The sequence below is a fragment of the Silene latifolia genome, chromosome 2 (genome assembly GCF_048544455.1).
Source record: "Silene latifolia isolate original U9 population chromosome 2, ASM4854445v1, whole genome shotgun sequence".
Lineage (NCBI taxonomy): Eukaryota > Viridiplantae > Streptophyta > Magnoliopsida > Caryophyllales > Caryophyllaceae > Silene > Silene latifolia.
The window spans coordinates 192,079,413-192,097,018 of record NC_133527.1 but is presented as its reverse complement, the minus strand read 5'-3'; the positions used below and the strand labels follow the sequence as shown (position 1 = coordinate 192,097,018).

Genomic DNA, 17,606 nt, shown 5'->3' with positions numbered 1-17,606 from the left:
AGAAGGACCAATACGGGCACAACCCATGAAGCGTCAGCCAATCAGCGAACAGACACGTGTCGGACATGCAACCACGGAATGTCAATCGTTGTAACAGTTGAACGTAAATCAATGCAACAGTGACCAAGCGTCTTCAACACGCCCCTTCATATCTCTTCGCCTATTCATCTTCCTCAACAAATTCCTAAGTATCTGCTCTCCGCCTGCCACATGATCAACCAAGCTACGTAGCACCGGCCGGGGGCAATCAAAAACAACCGGCACTCTCAAACCTGGTCTCGGCCAGCGTCACTTTCTTTTTTCCACATCGGATGCCCTTTACACATCCATGTGGAGGGGGGATATGGTACGGCCTAAGCAGAGATATGGTACGGCCTAAGCAGAACCAGGCCGAGGTAGAAGAAGCCGACGCAGTAGAAGAAGCCAATGCAGAAAATTTTTGCAAATTACTTACGCAGAATATACGCTTAACATACATCGGAGCCCATACCACGGCATAGACTACGCTGGGGGCAAATTGATGGGGCATATTCTGCACCGCTGACCAAGTCAACATATTGAGCAAGGTCAAAGATATCCACAGCAAGTCAACGACTTAGACAGCCTAGCCGATGCGGCCCATCGGCATCGGCTGTCACTGGGTCTCGGGCTGGGACAACTAGCCAGCCGGGGCACATATAGCGTACTCATATCCAAGACCCCTCGGTCGGCCTGCCATAGGTCCATCGGCCGAGGGTAGAACGGTCTTTCCGCCTGCTAGCCACATGGCCACTTGGCCACTACGCGACAAAAGGTGAAAGTCTATAAATACTCCTCAACCCTCATTGAGGAAAGGATACACGATCTAACCTAAGAATCACTATTCATCTGGTAATATCTTCCTTATCTCTCTACAATATATACATTTAGCCAAGCAACAACTTATCTCTAAGTTAACTGACTTGAGCGTCGGAGTGAGTTCGCTCGGTCCAAAGCCGAGCCCTCAGTTTGTTCATCGTTTCAGGAGACCGAGAGGAGGATTCGAGCAAAGACATCATTCTACGAGCTACGAGTGGTGACAAATATCTGCTCTGGAATTACACCCGGAACAGTCATCATTCATCAATTTGCAGTTGATTATCCAAGATCATCGTGTCCATTGATAGTGTTCTTGTTTTCTGGAGTTCTATATTCTTAGGTTACAAAATGGATTCATTAATTATAGATTATTCTGTAAATAATTTAATATTTTGATTATTGGTGTATAATTAATAGATCGATGTATAATTACCTAATTGCCCATAAAAAGAATAGTTCAAATTGAAATTCAAATGTTTAGGAGGGAAACTAATCTGGCTATCTATTTACCAAAATACCCTCGGTGTTACCGAGTTTGGGTAACACCCGGTGTCGCCATCTCATTTTCCTTCAAAATATGAAGTATTTTGAGAAGGGGTACAATAGTTCATAGTATTCTCATTAAATCTATATATATATATATATAAAAAAGAGAGTTTTTTCGAGCGATCTGAGAGCGTCCACATCATCAAAAATTAATTTAGGAAAGTATAATTTTTGATGTAAAAAATAAAGTAGAGAATCTTTTAATTATTATAATATGTATATTTCCTAAATTATATTTAAGTGATATTTCCAATTTTTATATCAAACTTTTACATTTCATTTGTCAAAAAAAAATATCGTTAAAAAAATTATGAAAATAATATAATTAGCTTTGTGGTAAAAAATGCTATCATTAGAGTATAAATTTCATATTATTTGCACATATTAAAGATGATGTACTTCTTAATATGAAAAATTGTGTACTTTTTAGTATGTTTTGTCCCATATTGAAAAATAAGTAGGTGTGGTGAACATACTACATATAAATAGTAGAATTGTCCCACATCGAAAGATTAGTATAAGGTGGCTGATTCTATAATTATAAATAGGAGGCATACTTGGAACTTAGGCATCAACCCAAAATCTTTTGAGTCTCTTAAGTATTGTCTTGGAGAGCTCTTAAAAGTTTATATCATTATATTTTCTACCTATAGATTTTATATGTCCCACGTTGAAAAATAATATAGGTGTGGTAAATGTACTACGTTTAAATAATATAATTAGAATTGTGTTAAAAAAAATTCTATCATTAGAATATAGGTTCGTATCATTTGCACATATTTTAATTATGATAAAAATAAATAAAAAAAAACATATGAATATTAATAGATAATATAATATTTTCTTATTATTAAATCGGGTTGGATTTCGAATTAGGTTCAAAAAATATGGTGTACTTTTAAATAAGTTATTCGTCTCACATTGAAAAATAATGTAGGTGTGATAAATATATACTACGTATAAATAGTTGAATTGTCCCACATCATAAGATTATCATAAGGTGGGGTGATCCCATGATTATAAATAGGATTTATCCTTGGAACTTAGGTATCACCCCAAATATATTGAATCTCTCAAAGTATACTTATTAGATAAAAGAGACTTTAAACATAATCTTGAATTAAATGTTAAATTTTTAAAGTTGTAAAATTTTTTTAGGTGGGAGAAAGATCGATAAAATGGTCAATATTATAACGGAAATTTTTCATGGTACCCTCGAATTTTGTTAGATTACACATAATACCCCTAATTTTAAGTTTGTACATATAATACCCTTGTGTTTACTTTGTTCATAACGTCGTTACTCCTATGAGTAACTTGAGTAATTGAGCATGCCATGCTATTTGTGTTTTGTTATTTAGGTATTAAATGTTAGTTTATTAAATAAAATTTGGATTTAAGAATTAGATGATGAAGTGTTTGTGTACTAGATAAAAAAAGAAAAAGGGGTCAAAATTCATAGGAGCAATGACGTTATGACGGAAGTTGTCAAATGGTATTCTGGGAAAGAAAAAGGTGAACACATGGGTACCATTTGTAGAAACTTAAAATTAGGGGTACCATGTGTAATCTATCAAAGTTCAAGGTTACCATGAGAAATTTCCAATATTATAATGATATACTTAATTAAATTTTCATTTAAAAGAGAGATATCCGTACCAATAAAACAATAAAGGGGGTATTATTTTTTAATTGTTATTTTATTGCCACGCCATCAAACTTAACGTCTATTTAACAGCTTTTACATTAGGGGTACCATGGGCAAAAAAATGGAACTTCAAGGATACCATATGCAGATTCTTAAAAGTAGGGGTAACATGAAAAATCTGACAAAATTAAGGGGTACCGCGGGAAATTTCCGTATCTCAATTATGATAAAAAAAATGAAGAAAAACAGCGACAAATATTAATGGAGAGTACTTGATCATATTATTAAATTTAAATATAACTATTAAATATAATGAGTAACAATTAACCGTATTCGGTATTCGGGATCTGGTTGAATGTCGAACTAAGTGCAAAAAAGATGGTGTAATTTTGAGTATGTTATTTGTCCCACATTGAAAAACAATGCGGGTTTGATGATATACTACGTATAAATAGTAGAATTGTCCCACATCAGAAAAATAATCAAAGTTTGGTGAATATATTACTTATAAATAGTAGAATTGTACCACATCGAAAGATTAGTATAAGATGGGGTGATTATATGATTATAAATAAGAGTTAACCCACGTATATATTAATCTTTTATTTTTTTTAAAAGAGATATTTTAGTAATATGTAAACAAATCATTAGACATAAAATGTAAACATTAAACCCTTATGTTTTTTTTTGCATTATAAATAAGTTAATTACCCCGTTGCAACACACGGGCATTCAAACTAGTAACCCTTATAATTAAGTTTTCGAACTTTGTTGTAAATTTAGTGAGCTTTAATGTAGAGGAGTTTCGAATATTCCGATCCCTCCACCCCAGTCAACTGTTATTATTGGCTTTTTAGCCATTATTCATAAATGAAGAAACATTATCAGACTTTTATATCTATGTAAGTAAAGATACGTGCATTAACAAAATAAAATGAACATTAACAAACACGTAAAAGACAAATAATAATAACTGATCGGGACATTTGAATAGAGGGAGTACATTAGTAATATCGGTTTTTCTAACGCGTGCCCTATAGGCACGCATTAATACTTAATTAGGCACGCATTAAGTATTATCCACAGTAAAGATTTTTTAGTTACCTTAATTATCTCTTATTTCTCTCTCCTAAATATTCTTTATTATCTTCCTAATATTTATCTTCTTCCATTGTTCAATTTTTATTTTCTACAATACTGTTTACAAATCTAATAAAACTCAACTTTTCTTCTATTCCAAATCAATGGTGAGGAATTCAATCAATTCTTCTGCAACGAAATCTCTTCATGAAAGGTATGTGGTCTTTTTCTCACATATTTGGTTGTTTTTTACTGTAAAATTTTGTTTTTATTTGTATTTATATCTTGATCAAAATATTGTATCGTCATAATTGAATTGTGCCATAATATTGTTAGATGACCTTTAATGGATGATGTTAACATGTATTTTGATTAATCATATTATCGTCACGATTAGCATGTGTGTTGCGTTTCTATGATTTATAATTAACAATTGATATCGTGAAATCGATAACACAATTTAAAAGGATTGATAGTCTGATGAACGTAATTTATTCCAATCATTTTGGGCCAGATGCCTTATAAAACAGTGGACATGTGATTTCCATGCACAATTTCTCATTTGTTAACATGTATTTTGATGGATGACAAGTCTCTTTTGTGACGGACATACTCAAGTAATATCCATGTGGGTAGATATGACAAAACAGATTGCTACTTTCTGTGCATTTTGTTTTTATCTTATCTATAAATTTGCGACGGCTATGCCCGTCACAAATGAGAATTTTTGTTTGACGAATTATACTATTGTCACTGAAGAGAATGTGTGTTGCCTTTCATATATGGTTACCCACGCATGTATCCTTCCTTTATTGTATTGCTATTATTGTTACATGCTCTTGTATAATAAGATAAGTATGAAACTACCTGGTGCTCAAGCCACGGGTACTCGGGTAGTGTAGTCTAGGTAGTGTAGTCTCTGTTGCTTGTGTTGCTTGTCTACGCTGGCAAGTGCTCTTGTTTTTAATTTCTTTCTTTGGTCTAGTGGAACAAACGAGCGGAAGTATGTTTTGCGGTATTACATGACTATCGCCTTCCATTTGTAGAATGAGGATGCAATTGGATTTAATATACTAATATTTTTCTATGATTTGTGTATGTAGGTCCAATATAATTAATTTTTTTGACTTGAACAATGAACCAGAAGATGAATTATGTGAGTTGATTAACAATGGAGAAGGAAATATTGATAGAAACTCTTTTGAACCCTTTGTTGGTCAATGTTTTCTAAGTGAAGAGGAGGCTTATTTGTTTTATGAGAATTTTGCTAGAAAAAGTGGGTTTTCAATTCGCAGAGGTCGGTTTGAAACTAAAAATGAAAAAATGGTTAGACGAGATTTTTTTTGTCATCGAGAAGGATTTCCGAGAGTGAAAATGGTGGAGCCTTCTAAGGAGCAAATAAAACAGGACCATCAACAAGGTGTGGTTGTAACGCTCTCATGCGAATAACTCTTAAAAAGTCGTGTGACATTTTTCTTGAAGAGTGGCATGTTACCCAATTTAATTCACATCATAACCATCAACTTTTGTCACCTATTCAAGTGCGATTTCTTCATTCTTATCGCTCCATATCTAAAGAAGATGAACAACAACTTCTGTTGTATAAAAATGCTGGTCTTTCAGTCAGGCAAATAATACGAGTGATGGAGCTTCAAAAAAATGTGAAATATGGAGATTTACCATTTTTTAAGAAAGATGTTCATAAGTTTTTTAGTAGAAAGCGACAAGAAAATTTGGCCAATGACGCTATGGATCTTCTTGAATTTTGTAAGAGCGCTAAAATTGAGAACCCTAACTTTCAATTTGATTTTACTATTGACAATGAGAATTGAATAGGCTTGAGAATATATTTTGGTCGCCTTCTCACTGCTTTGATTTGTACCAAAAGTACGGAGATTCTACTGGGTTTGATACAACCTATAGGGTGAATTTATATGACATGATTTTTGGTATTTTTATTGGCATTGATAATCATGGGAGAACTATATTGTTTGGTTGTGCTCTTATGCGAAGAGAAACTCAGGCTACTTTTTGTTGGTTGATGAAGGTACACATGTTCTATAAATATACACTTCTTTACTATGTTGTAAAGTTATAATGTTATACTCCGTATATACTTCTCACGTATTCTTTGCTTGTTGTTAGACCTTTATTACACTGATGAAGAAGCCGCCAATGACAATTATTACTGATCAGGATCCATGGATGTCAGAAGCAATCTCCATAGAAATGTCATCTACAAAACACGCTTATTGCATATGGCATATTACATCTAAATTTTATTCTTGGTTTACGGCTTTTCTTAGAAATCGATATTCGGATTGGTGTTCTGAGTTTTATAGACTTTATAAATTGGACAATGTCGATGATTTCGAACAAGAGTGGCCTCTTCTGGTATCAAAGTTTGATTTACAAGAAAATAAGCATGTGCGTGGTTTATATAAGATCAGGCGAAATTGGGTGCCAGCTTACCTTCGTGATTATTTTTTTGGTGGTATGACCACAACAGGAAGATGTGAGAGTTTCAACAGTTTTGTTAAACGATTTACATCTTCACGGTCATGTTTGACTCAACTTATTAGCCAGGTAAATATTTGAAGCTTTTTATTATTCTACACTTTTAACGGTATTTCTTTTTATGTATGTTGATACATTTTTAACTGATTTCATATAAATTGGCACATGTGCAGATTGATCTAGCAGTTGAGGATATTGGGCAAACTCAACTACACCATACCATGTTGGATACATATAGAGGATCTTCCTTGTGTACTTCATCTCCGTTGGAAGAGCAAGTGTATAAAATCTTCACAGCATTTTCTTTCAAAAAGTTTCAAGAAGAGTTTGGAAGGGCTACACAATATACGGTATGTGAGGATGATCACACTCATGTTTTCATTGTTCAGCATTATAAAGAGCTACGTACACAAAAGTATAATGTCGTATGGAATTGCGACAATATTAGTTGCAGCTGTAAACTTTTTGAGTTTTGGGTATTCTTTGCCGGCATATATTGTCTGTGTTCATACATAAAGACTGTTTTGAAATACCAGTGAGATATTTACCCTTACGATGGTGTCGTGATGAGTTCCATACCATGGTATTGGGTTCGAGATAGTGAAGTATTGGGTTAAAATTATTAATTTGGGCGAGGATAATCACATTCGTAATCCTCCTAGGTTTCGAAAACTAAAGGTCGTCCAAATTCAAAGTAGAAATAGGTGGAAAGGAAGTCGCACAAAAGCAATGTAGAAATTGTTCTTTTTGTAAAAAAACCCGGACATAAAATCACGACTTGTCCTGAAAAGGAGAACATTCATGTAAATACTGCCCCCGTTGTTGCTAAGAAGAGGAAAAAAGACTCCCAAACAAGAGAAGGCTTAAATCCCATTTTTTGTTTAAAGGAGTAGAATAAATTTAGAGACTTTATTGTATCCTTTGAAATTTTAATTTTGCATCTTCAAATTTATTTGAGCTGTTTAACATTGTTTTAAGGGATTATGACATTTATTGATTATGTTCATTATACTTTCACTGTTATTTTGGTGTCAATATATTCCAATTAATTGTTTGTGTAATTGATTTATAAGAATAGTGGTGTGTAGAATTTAAAAAAAAAATCAAACATAAATTGCATGAGAATGACGCAGGGAGGAATATTTAGGAGAGAGGGAGAGAAATATTAGGGAGATAATAAAAGAGTATTTAGGAGAGAGAAATAAGAGATAATTAAGGTAACTAAAAAATCTTTACTGTGGATAATACTTAATGCGTGCCTAATTAAGTATTAATGCGTGTCTATAGGGTACGCGTTAGAAAAACCGTAGTAACATTAACTTGTCATCAAAATACAATACCTAACATATATAGTTTCTCTAAATCCTAATTAACTTCGTTTTGTTGATTGAAAATCACATTTTTGCCCCTAGAGTTTAGTTCAAAATAGGAAAATAATTAAACTATTTTTGTTCTCTTTTCAAAAATTAAGGTTAATGGTTTCAGTACTGAACTACTGATCGAGTAGTACTGACACCCTATCGCTTTCATGCACTAAATATACGAGGATTTACAAAGTTTTTACTCCGTATCGTTTTGGTGTTATTAACGAAACTATTTAACAAAATAGTGTTGATTTCAAAAATTCAAAGTATTTACACTCTATGGGTCAACGTCAATATTTTTCCTTAATAATATTTTTTTTGACAACGGTCTGTTACATAATAAATTTTACTAAATCAACCAAAAAAACTAAATTATATCCTAGCTGATTCATAGTTCTAGGGTACATTATTGCTACACCCCCTTATAAATTATCACCAACTAATAAACATATAAACACACAAACATATTTGCATTTTATTTGAAGAGAAACTAACCTCAAAATGCATCTCTTAACCTATTTCATAACCTATTTGTTGTTAGCTATAACAACAACTATGCCTATTCCACACACAAATGTTATGCCATCCATTTTCGGGTCCAAAAAGTATACTATCCAATTTATAAACGTGTGTGGGCAAACACTAAAAACAACGTGTTGGTCCGCGGCACAAGGGTACGCTAATCACACAATTTTAAACAATCAGAACACGACGTGGTCTTTCAAGATTAAAACTCGTCAAATAACATCCTATGATTGTTATGCAACTAAAGATGATACTGGAACTATAATGTTTTGTCCTTTCAAACAGGAGAATAACTTATTGATAATGCTTGTAGTTCTCGTTGTTGTGTTTACAAATTCTTAGTTGATGGTTTGTATTTGAATCGAGAAGGAGAAAGCGTCCACCAAAAAAATTGGGTGCAGTAAAATCGAAATTATCATGGAATTAATAAAATAAAGATAATAATTGGCAAATTATATTGCGTTATTATAAGTTATATAAATCGATGATGATAAACTAAGGTTACAACTTACAAGTTACAATGCATCTCTCTCCCTATCTATGTTTTTTCATCTCTGCATCATCTTAAATCAAAAGTCTCTAATTTATTTAGGTCATTGATACGGCCTGATATCATTTTAAAGAACTTTGAAAATAAAACATTAAATCGGATATTTATTTCTCATATAAGACACGGTTTAATCTTGTGTAAAACGGTATTATATTAAATTAGTGTAAAACAATCTATTAAAGACAAATATATACCCTTTCCCAAAACATGGACAATTAATAAGAGAAGTTTTATTTATTTATTTATTTATTTTGGTGCAAATTAATAAGAGAAGTTATGGGAAGGCGTTTTGATAAAATTGTTAGGTGGGTTTACATTAATTTAGTGTACGGTAAACGTTTTACAAGAATTATTGTTTCTAATATGTTATGTGTACACTTTCGACCAAAAAAAAAAAAAAAAAAAAAAAAATGTTATGTGTACACATAAATTTTTTCATTATTGTTATTGTAAAAACATAACTTTAACCCTCACGAAACAAGTTTAAATTATTTACCATGGGTGGGTAAGAAGAGCATAATAGTATTTAACAACTTGTTTACAATGTGTTATAGAATCCGCTCAATATTGTAAGATGGTTTTACAAGAGACTTACTCTAGTATAAATGTATAATAATGTCCTTGCATTAAGACCCTGTTTGGCAAACGGCAGAAGCAGATTAATGATAGCAGACAACGTTAGCATAATACGGTTAGCAGATTTTAGAAGCAGGTTTGACCATCATATGAAATTAGCAGAATTTAGAAAGCGTGTTTGGTAACTAGAGATTATATGACAAATCTACCATTTCCATGTATAAACTCAATATGCTATTACAATATCTTTGCTATTAGCAAAGATATTCAAAAACAAGATTCCGCCAATATCTTTGTCATCGAATATGCTATTAACCAAACACGTAAAATTAGTAGATTGATTGGTCAAACTACTATTTAAGCCGGAATCTACTAATTTCACCTAATATGTTGTTTACCAAACAGGGCCTTAGGCTCTGTTTGGCATGACGCTTCAATTAGCTTATTTGACCAAAATTTCAGCTACCTGAATTTTGTGCAAGTGTTTGACAAATAACTTATTTGTCTAAATAAGCTACCTGACATTTGAGATTTCAGGTACCTTTTCAACTAGTTTGCCAAACATTTTTTATATAATCAGTTACCTTTTCAGCTCCTAATTTTCAGTTACCTTTCACCTACCTTTTCAGGTTTCAGTTAGCTTTTAAGTTTTCAGGTATCTTTTTAGTTAATTTTACCAAACAAAGCCTAAACCTCTTATATTCAAATAAGGATATATATAACTGATAAATCAAATGATTATCTACTATATACGTATATATAACATAAAAAACCTAATTATAGAAATATTCACATAAAAAATTTAAAGAATAAACTTATTTTTACCATAATTGATGAAAATATTGGTGAATATTCCACATTTAGGTTTTTCGTTAAAACAAAATCGTTCTATATATATATATAATGATGAAATGTTCATATGAAACACTCTTTATATATATATAGTAAATAATAAATAAAGATAAAACAAAAACCCTGAAATAATAATAATAATAACCTCAAGAATTGAAGATGAGTCTCAAACCATATATTATCAAAACATGTTTGTTCATAATAATCATGATTATTATGTCTCCTCTAGACACAAATGCTCACCCTTTTTTCAATTTTGCAAGGTATCATATAGTAATTGAGAATCAAATGACGGATGAACCATTAGAAACACATTGTGTTTCGGACATGAAACCTAAAGATATTCGTCAAAAGATCCCAATCAATACAAATTTAACATGGACATTTAAGACGACGGCGATATATGTCACAGATTATTGGTGTGATATTTATAGATCAAATGCTCATATCGGGTTTGCTGCCTTTCAGGAGATGAACAATACGTTTCTCGACCATGGTTGTGGCGGTCGACATTGTTTTTTTAAGGTTAAGTACCATGGTGGTCTCTACTTATACAACATTAAAAAAGGAGAGTATATTTTTCGGCAAAGGTGGAAACCTAGACATAATTGAATTGAACTGAATCATGTTCATGTATGGAAAAAATAATGTGAGTGAAGATTTGGTTATATAAACTACTCTATATTGTCTTGTTTTGTTATCTCTCATATTATTTTGTTGACGGGCATTTTTTAGTTTTTTTTTTGGGTGGTGCTTATTCAGGGACGGTTTTACTCTTTTGTGGACGGAAATGACCATTTTATCCATTTTATTTCAACTCCGTAATTTTTTCTTTCTCTCTCTCTATATTCAATTCTCCTCGAATTCCACCGCCATCCCTCACCTTAACTCAGGCGACGGTTACATTGAGAATAAATTGAACGGTAGACTAAATTACTTATGGAAATACGAATTTATATGAATAAAGGTTACACATATGTTTTTTTTTTGGGTAGAATGTCATTAAACACAATTTGTACAGCCAAGATGGAACATTAAAAGGCTCTAACATCAACCATATCAAATAAAATTTACTCTAGCTAGCCATTCCATATCCTTTGATCAATCACCCATTCAGGCCTCATGATTATCACGACATTCAGACGGGACTGATTTCTTTGCATCCAAACACTAGAATGCCACTCCAGCTTTGCTTCATGAGCTCTAAGCAGCTCATAAGTCATAACAGCTAGTTGTTGAAAAAAATCAATTGCCTGCACACATTAAGGATCAACATATCGTTAATAAAAGTAAGGTGTTTCGCCAATAAGGATCAACATATCGTTAATGAACTACTTACAACAGAAAAACTTACGCATCATCGCTATACATGGAATTTCAGGATTCAAATAAAACCAACAAACTATGCTTGTGACGCAACTCGAGACGACGTTAAAGAACGTATAAAATTTTATGCTTTTAAGCAGGACAAAAAATTTACTGATTATGCTTGTGGTTCTCATCGTTGTATTTATAAATTGTTAGATGATGGTTTATATGTGTATAAAAAAAATAAGGATAAGTACGAGTATGTTTATGGGAATACAGTTAGTGAAATCAGTTATTACAAATATCTAGGTGGTTACGAAGTTTGTTAGAGAAGTTTGTTAGAAGTTGTAACAACCTAGCCTATATAAGTATGATGTATCTTATTCATTGAGCACCGAATTCATTCTACAGAAATCATTTACACGATTAATACAATACAATTCAATATTCTCGCTTCCATTCTTTATCTTCTTCATCTTCATTATTCAATCTTCATCAATCAATCATGGTAGATTAGTATCTTCATATGGTATCAGAGCCCACGGTTATTATCCTGGGTATGATGAATTAACCGGGCCTATTATTCGCAACCGTTGGAAAATAACACGGTTTGCTTTGTGGGCTGGAAGAGAGGCCTAAATGCCCCCAGACCGATTTAAATGGGCCTCACATGTGAGGGGGGGAGTGTGAAGAAAACCACCCATATATTCCCACATGTGAGTGTCCCACATTGATAAAAGAGGAGAGAAGTTACCACTTTATAAGGCAAGGGGCTACTCCCTCTATAGCCAATTGGTTTTAGGATGGAACCTCCATTGTGTTGTTAAGTGGTCCGTCTCTCCTCCATTTGGGTGCGGCCCAGGCCTAGTTGCATGATTTAACATGGTATCAGAGCCTTAGAAAAAAATGATACATGGGAGCAAAGGGTTATAATCAGATTAAAAATAAAGATTACAAGCATACATTTAGTCCTGTTGCTAAATTTGCTACAGATTACAAGCATACATTTAGTCCTGTGCCTTTACACCAATTAGATATCAACAATGCTTTCCTACATGGTTACTTGGATGAAGAGGTTTATATGATGCCTCCACAAGGATATTCTAAGGCCAAGAAAGTCCAGGTTTGTAGACTAAAAAGGTCACTCTATGGTCTTAAGCAGGCATCACGCCAATGGAATCTAGAGTTGACTAAATTTCTCAAAAGTATAGGGTTTGTTCAGTCCAGGCAGGATTATTCCTTGTTTACTAGAACTGAACCTGTTACATGATGTTTTCTTGCTATTTTAGTCTATGTAGATGACGTCCTTATTACAGGTGACAGTCTGAATGATATTACATCTCTCAAAGCTAGTTTACATGAGAAATTCACTATTAAGGATCTAGGAAGTATGAGGTACTTTTTAGGACTTGAAGTTGCCAGAAATTCCTCATGTATTATGGTCAATCAGAGGAAATACATTCTAGATATCATAAAGGATGCAGGACTGGAGGATTGTAAACCAGTGGCCTTTCCAATGCAGAAGGGGTTAAAGTTATCTACTGTCAAAGGGTCAATTTTACAGGATCCTGAACCATACAGACGGTTAGTAGGAAGGTTATTATATCTTAACATGACTAGGCTTGATGTTTCCTATAGTGTACAACACCTAAGTCAGTTTGTTAATGAGCCTAGAGATGAGCATTATCAGGCAGCTATTCATGTCATCAGATATTTGAAACGGACAGTAAACACTGGTCTGTTTTATTCATCATCAGCAGCTCCCCTTCTAAAAGCATACTCAGACGCTGATTGGGCAACTTGTGCATACAGTTGCAGATCTCTTAGTGGCTACTGTGTCTTCTTAGGATCAAGTCTAGTATCTTGGAAAACCAAAAAGCAGGTTACAGTGAGTAAGAGCACTGCTGAATCCGAGTATCGAAGCATGTCTTACACCACCTCAGAGATAGTTTGGTTGGAAAGATTATTAGCAGACTTCAAGGTTCAGGTGCCACTGCCTATTTCCTTATATTGTGACAATACAGCAGCAGAGCACATTGCCTTACATCCTGTTTTCCATGAGCATACGAAGCATCTAAACGTGGACTGTTATTTTGTTCGTGACAAGCAGCCGGAAGGGTTATTAAAGACTGCACATGTTCAAAGCAATGAACAACTTGCTGACATTATGACCAAGCCTCTTGGTGCTGCTGAACATAGGGCATTTTGCTTCAAGCTTGGCTTACATATCAGTGATTGTAGCCTAGCTTGGGGGGGGGGGGGGGTTATGGGAATACAGTTAGTGAAATCAGTTATTACAAATATCTAGGTGGTTACAAAGTTTGTAAGAGAAGTTTGTTAGAAGTTGTAACAACTTAGCCTATATAAGCATGATGTATCTTATTCATTGAGTACTGAATTCATTCTACAGAAATCATTTACACGATTAATACAATACAATTCAATATTCTCTCTTCCATTCTTTATCTTCTTCATCTTCATTATTTAATCTTCATCAATCAATCATGGTAGATTAGCATCTTCATAATGTTAAACTATTAGATTGGGAGAAAAATGATGGCAAAATGATAAGTATATGCCATCTTATTAGATTGGGAGCATGAGGGGTAAAACTAATGTGTAATTGATAAAATAAAGGAAGTAATAATATGCTTTTGTATAAATTAATGATAATATTTTACACAAAAGTAATGAAACAATATCCATATATTATCTCAACATCTTTTATATGGTAGACTAAAGGAACACTTCATAGACGATACCATCAGTCATCAGTGATAGTACAACTGGTGGTATAATTTATGAGATTTATAATTAAGTTTTCAAATTTTGTTGTAAATAGGGTGAGCTTTAATGTAGAGGAGTTTCGAATATTTTGATCCCTCCACCCCTGTCAACTGATCATATCATTGGCTTTTTTTCTTTTTTTTTTTTGAAGAAAACACTCAAAGAGTGTTACGATAGCATAGAAATATCAAAGAGTACAGCACTTTGAGCAGTCGGTGGCAACACATTCGACCATACCACTCGACCAACGATTCTAGGATTAATATGAGCTAAACAATGCGCTAATACACTATTATTGACCCGACTCGTATAAGACCATAGGACAGACTCAAACTCGTTACTTAACATAAGGATGTCGTCGATCACTTGTGAGAAGATGCTACGCCCCTGCTTCCTTCCTTTGAGTGCCTCCACAAGCTTCATACAGTCACTTTCCATAACCACCTTCCTCATGCCTTTCTTTCTAGCCTCCTCCAGCTCGTCCCACATCGCAACCGCCTCTGCCACACTCGGCTCCCACCACTCGTTTCGAACAATGGCTGCCCCCACAGCACTGTCCCGCTTTCATCCCGACAAACCAGGCCCGAGCTAGTCCCTTCACCCTCCTTCGCACCCGCATCCACATTTATCTTAACGTATCCACTCAGAGCTGTTGTCCACGCTGCCCCCTTCTCCTCCCTTTCTCTGTGACCAAACCCCTTACACCATAAGCCACCTAGCTCCACCCCCTCCTCACCCTCACTCCACGCGTCACAGACCCTTCTAAGAATGCCCTCCGGATCAACCTCCACCCCATCAAAAACAACCTTATTCCTCCTCTCCCAAATGGCCCAACAACCCAACATAAATTTCCCATACTCCAAGACACCCACATCTCTCCATTTTTCCTCTACCCAGCTGCGAACCTCCCCCGTCCTCTCCTCCTCCTCACTCGCAAAACCAAACTTCTCCCACACCCACCTCGCAACCCCACAATCCCTAAACAAATGAATACAAGACTCGTCAGACAAATTACAAAAAGAGCAAAGAGAAGACTCACCTCCCATTCGAGTGACAATGTTTGCCTTTGTTGCTAGAGCGTCATTACACAGCTGCCAGAAGAAGAGTTTTACGCGTGGCCAAACCGGTACTTTACAGAGCTTGTTCCAGAAACATTTCATACTCGTAGCATCCGACTGTTCTGCCATCTCCAACCATTCCCCAGCCATCATGCGGTATGCTGACTTCACGCTATAAATGCCATCCCGCTCCCCACTCCAACACCACCCATCCCACGGCTTATTTGGACTTAATCGAATATTAGTGATTCGATCTCGCTCAAACGGTAATAACAAATTAGCAATACTATCCATATTCCAACCATTTTGGTCCGTAATCAGCTGAGCCACTACCATCTCTTCGTGACCATTCGGACAAGGCGAAATAACCCTTCCCGTCTGCGTACCCAGCACCCAAGCATGCCTCTAAACCCGTGTAGTTTCCCCATCCCCAATCCTCCTCCGCAACCCTTTCTCCAACGTCCCCCGAGCCTCCAAAATGCTGCGCCAAGCATAGCTAGGATTGTGCCCAATCCTCGCTCCTAAGAAGTCACCCTCCGCATAATACTTTGCCTTCATCATACGAGCCCACAAGCTATCCGGACAAGTCAACAACCGCCAAGCCTGCTTCCCCAAAAGAGCAAGATTAAAAAGACGGAGATTACGAAACCCTATCCCCCCCGGTCTTTTGGTTTACACATCCTTTTCCAAGCTACCCAAGAGATGCCTCGCTTTCCTTCCTCATGCCTCCACCAGAAACGCGAAATCATCGATCTAAGTTCATCACAAAAATTAGCAGGGATTTTAAACACACTCATCACATAGGTAGGGAGTGAATTGGCTACCGCCTTTATAAGAACCTCCTTAACCGCCCTAGACAATAATTTCCCTCGCCAACCTTGTAACCTTTTACTTAACTTATCCCGAATGATATCAGTGATAACTTTCTTAGACCGCCCAATCACCGTAGGTAATCCAAGATAACGCTTCTGTTCCTCCACTCCCCCCACCCCTAACCTCGCTGCCACATGGGCCCGTTGGTCCCGCGCTACACCGTGGCTGAAAGAGACCGTGGTTTTCTCGAGGCTAACAAGCTATCCCGAGGCCGCTTCATATCTCCTTAATACCCCATTAATAACATCCGCCTCCTAAATCGTGGCCCTAGCAAAGAATATGCTATCATCGGCGAATAAAAGATGTGATATAGCGGGAGCATTCCTAGCGATACGGATCCCATGAATCGAATTAGCCTCGACTGCCCTTCTCATAAGATTAGAGAGAGCTTCCGCACAAAGAATGAACAAGTAAGGGGATAACGGGTCACCTTGGCGTAATCCTCGAGTGGGCTGAAACTCCTCCGAAGGTATACCGTTAAGGAGAACCGAAAATGTTACTGTAGAGACACATTCCATAACTCGCTCCGTCCATCCTCTGTCGAACCCCATAGTTATCAAAACCTGCCGCAAGAAACCCCATTCGACCCGGTCATAAGCTTTGGCCATGTCTAGCTTAATCGCCATATTACCTTCAGCGCTTCTTGAATTTTTCATATGATGGAACAACTCAAAAGCGATAAGGATATTATCCGTAATCAACCGACCCGGCGTAAAGGCACTTTGGTTCTCAGAAACGATATCTCCTAGGAAAATCTTCAACCACATTACAAAGACTAATAGGTCTAAAATCCCGCATTTTATCTGGGGCTTTCTTCTTCGGGATTAAGACAATATTAGTCTTATTAATAGGAGCAGGCGACACTTCCCCCCTAAGAATGCCGAGCCTTGAGCTAATCACTTCCGGACCGATCACATGCCAATATGACTGATAAAACAATCCATTCATACCATCAGGACCAGGTGCCTTCAAAGGATTCATCTGACTGATAGCTTCAATAATTTCATCTTCTCGATACTCCTCGCGCAAACCCCGATTCATTTGATCGGTCACACGTCCCTCAAGGCATGCCAAAACCTCCGAAA

At 35.6% G+C, this 17,606-nt stretch overlaps 2 protein-coding genes across 2 annotated transcripts; one reads left to right on the top strand and one right to left on the bottom strand.

Moving 5' to 3' along the window:
* The first annotated feature begins 4,275 nt into the window (after positions 1-4,275).
* Positions 4,276-8,859, top strand: LOC141641847 (protein FAR1-RELATED SEQUENCE 11-like). Its single transcript, XM_074450494.1, has 7 exons — positions 4,276-4,325; positions 5,215-5,408; positions 5,594-5,738; positions 5,948-6,158; positions 6,257-6,697; positions 6,802-6,978; positions 8,803-8,859. Exons 1-7 carry the CDS (start codon positions 4,276-4,278, stop codon positions 8,857-8,859), a joined length of 1,275 nt encoding a protein of 424 aa, XP_074306595.1.
* A 7,916-nt stretch (positions 8,860-16,775) lies between these two features.
* Positions 16,776-17,147, bottom strand: LOC141641846 (putative mitochondrial protein AtMg01250). Its single transcript, XM_074450493.1, has one exon. It carries the CDS (start codon positions 17,145-17,147, stop codon positions 16,776-16,778), a length of 372 nt encoding a protein of 123 aa, XP_074306594.1.
* Between the last annotated feature and the right edge of the window lie 459 nt (positions 17,148-17,606).

Bases quoted from the DNA above. Each gene is read 5' to 3' on its own strand.
- LOC141641847 (XM_074450494.1), top strand. From the start codon at position 4,276: ATGGTGAGGAATTCAATCAATTCTTCTGCAACGAAATCTCTTCATGAA. The intron at 5,409-5,593 runs GTCGGTTTGAAA...TTTTTCTTGAAG, and splicing joins TGGGTTTTCAATTCGCAGAG to AGTGGCATGTTACCCAATTT. The intron at 6,698-6,801 runs GTAAATATTTGA...GCACATGTGCAG, and splicing joins TGACTCAACTTATTAGCCAG to ATTGATCTAGCAGTTGAGGA.
- LOC141641846 (XM_074450493.1), bottom strand. From the start codon at position 17,147: ATGGCGATTAAGCTAGACATGGCCAAAGCTTATGACCGGGTCGAATGG.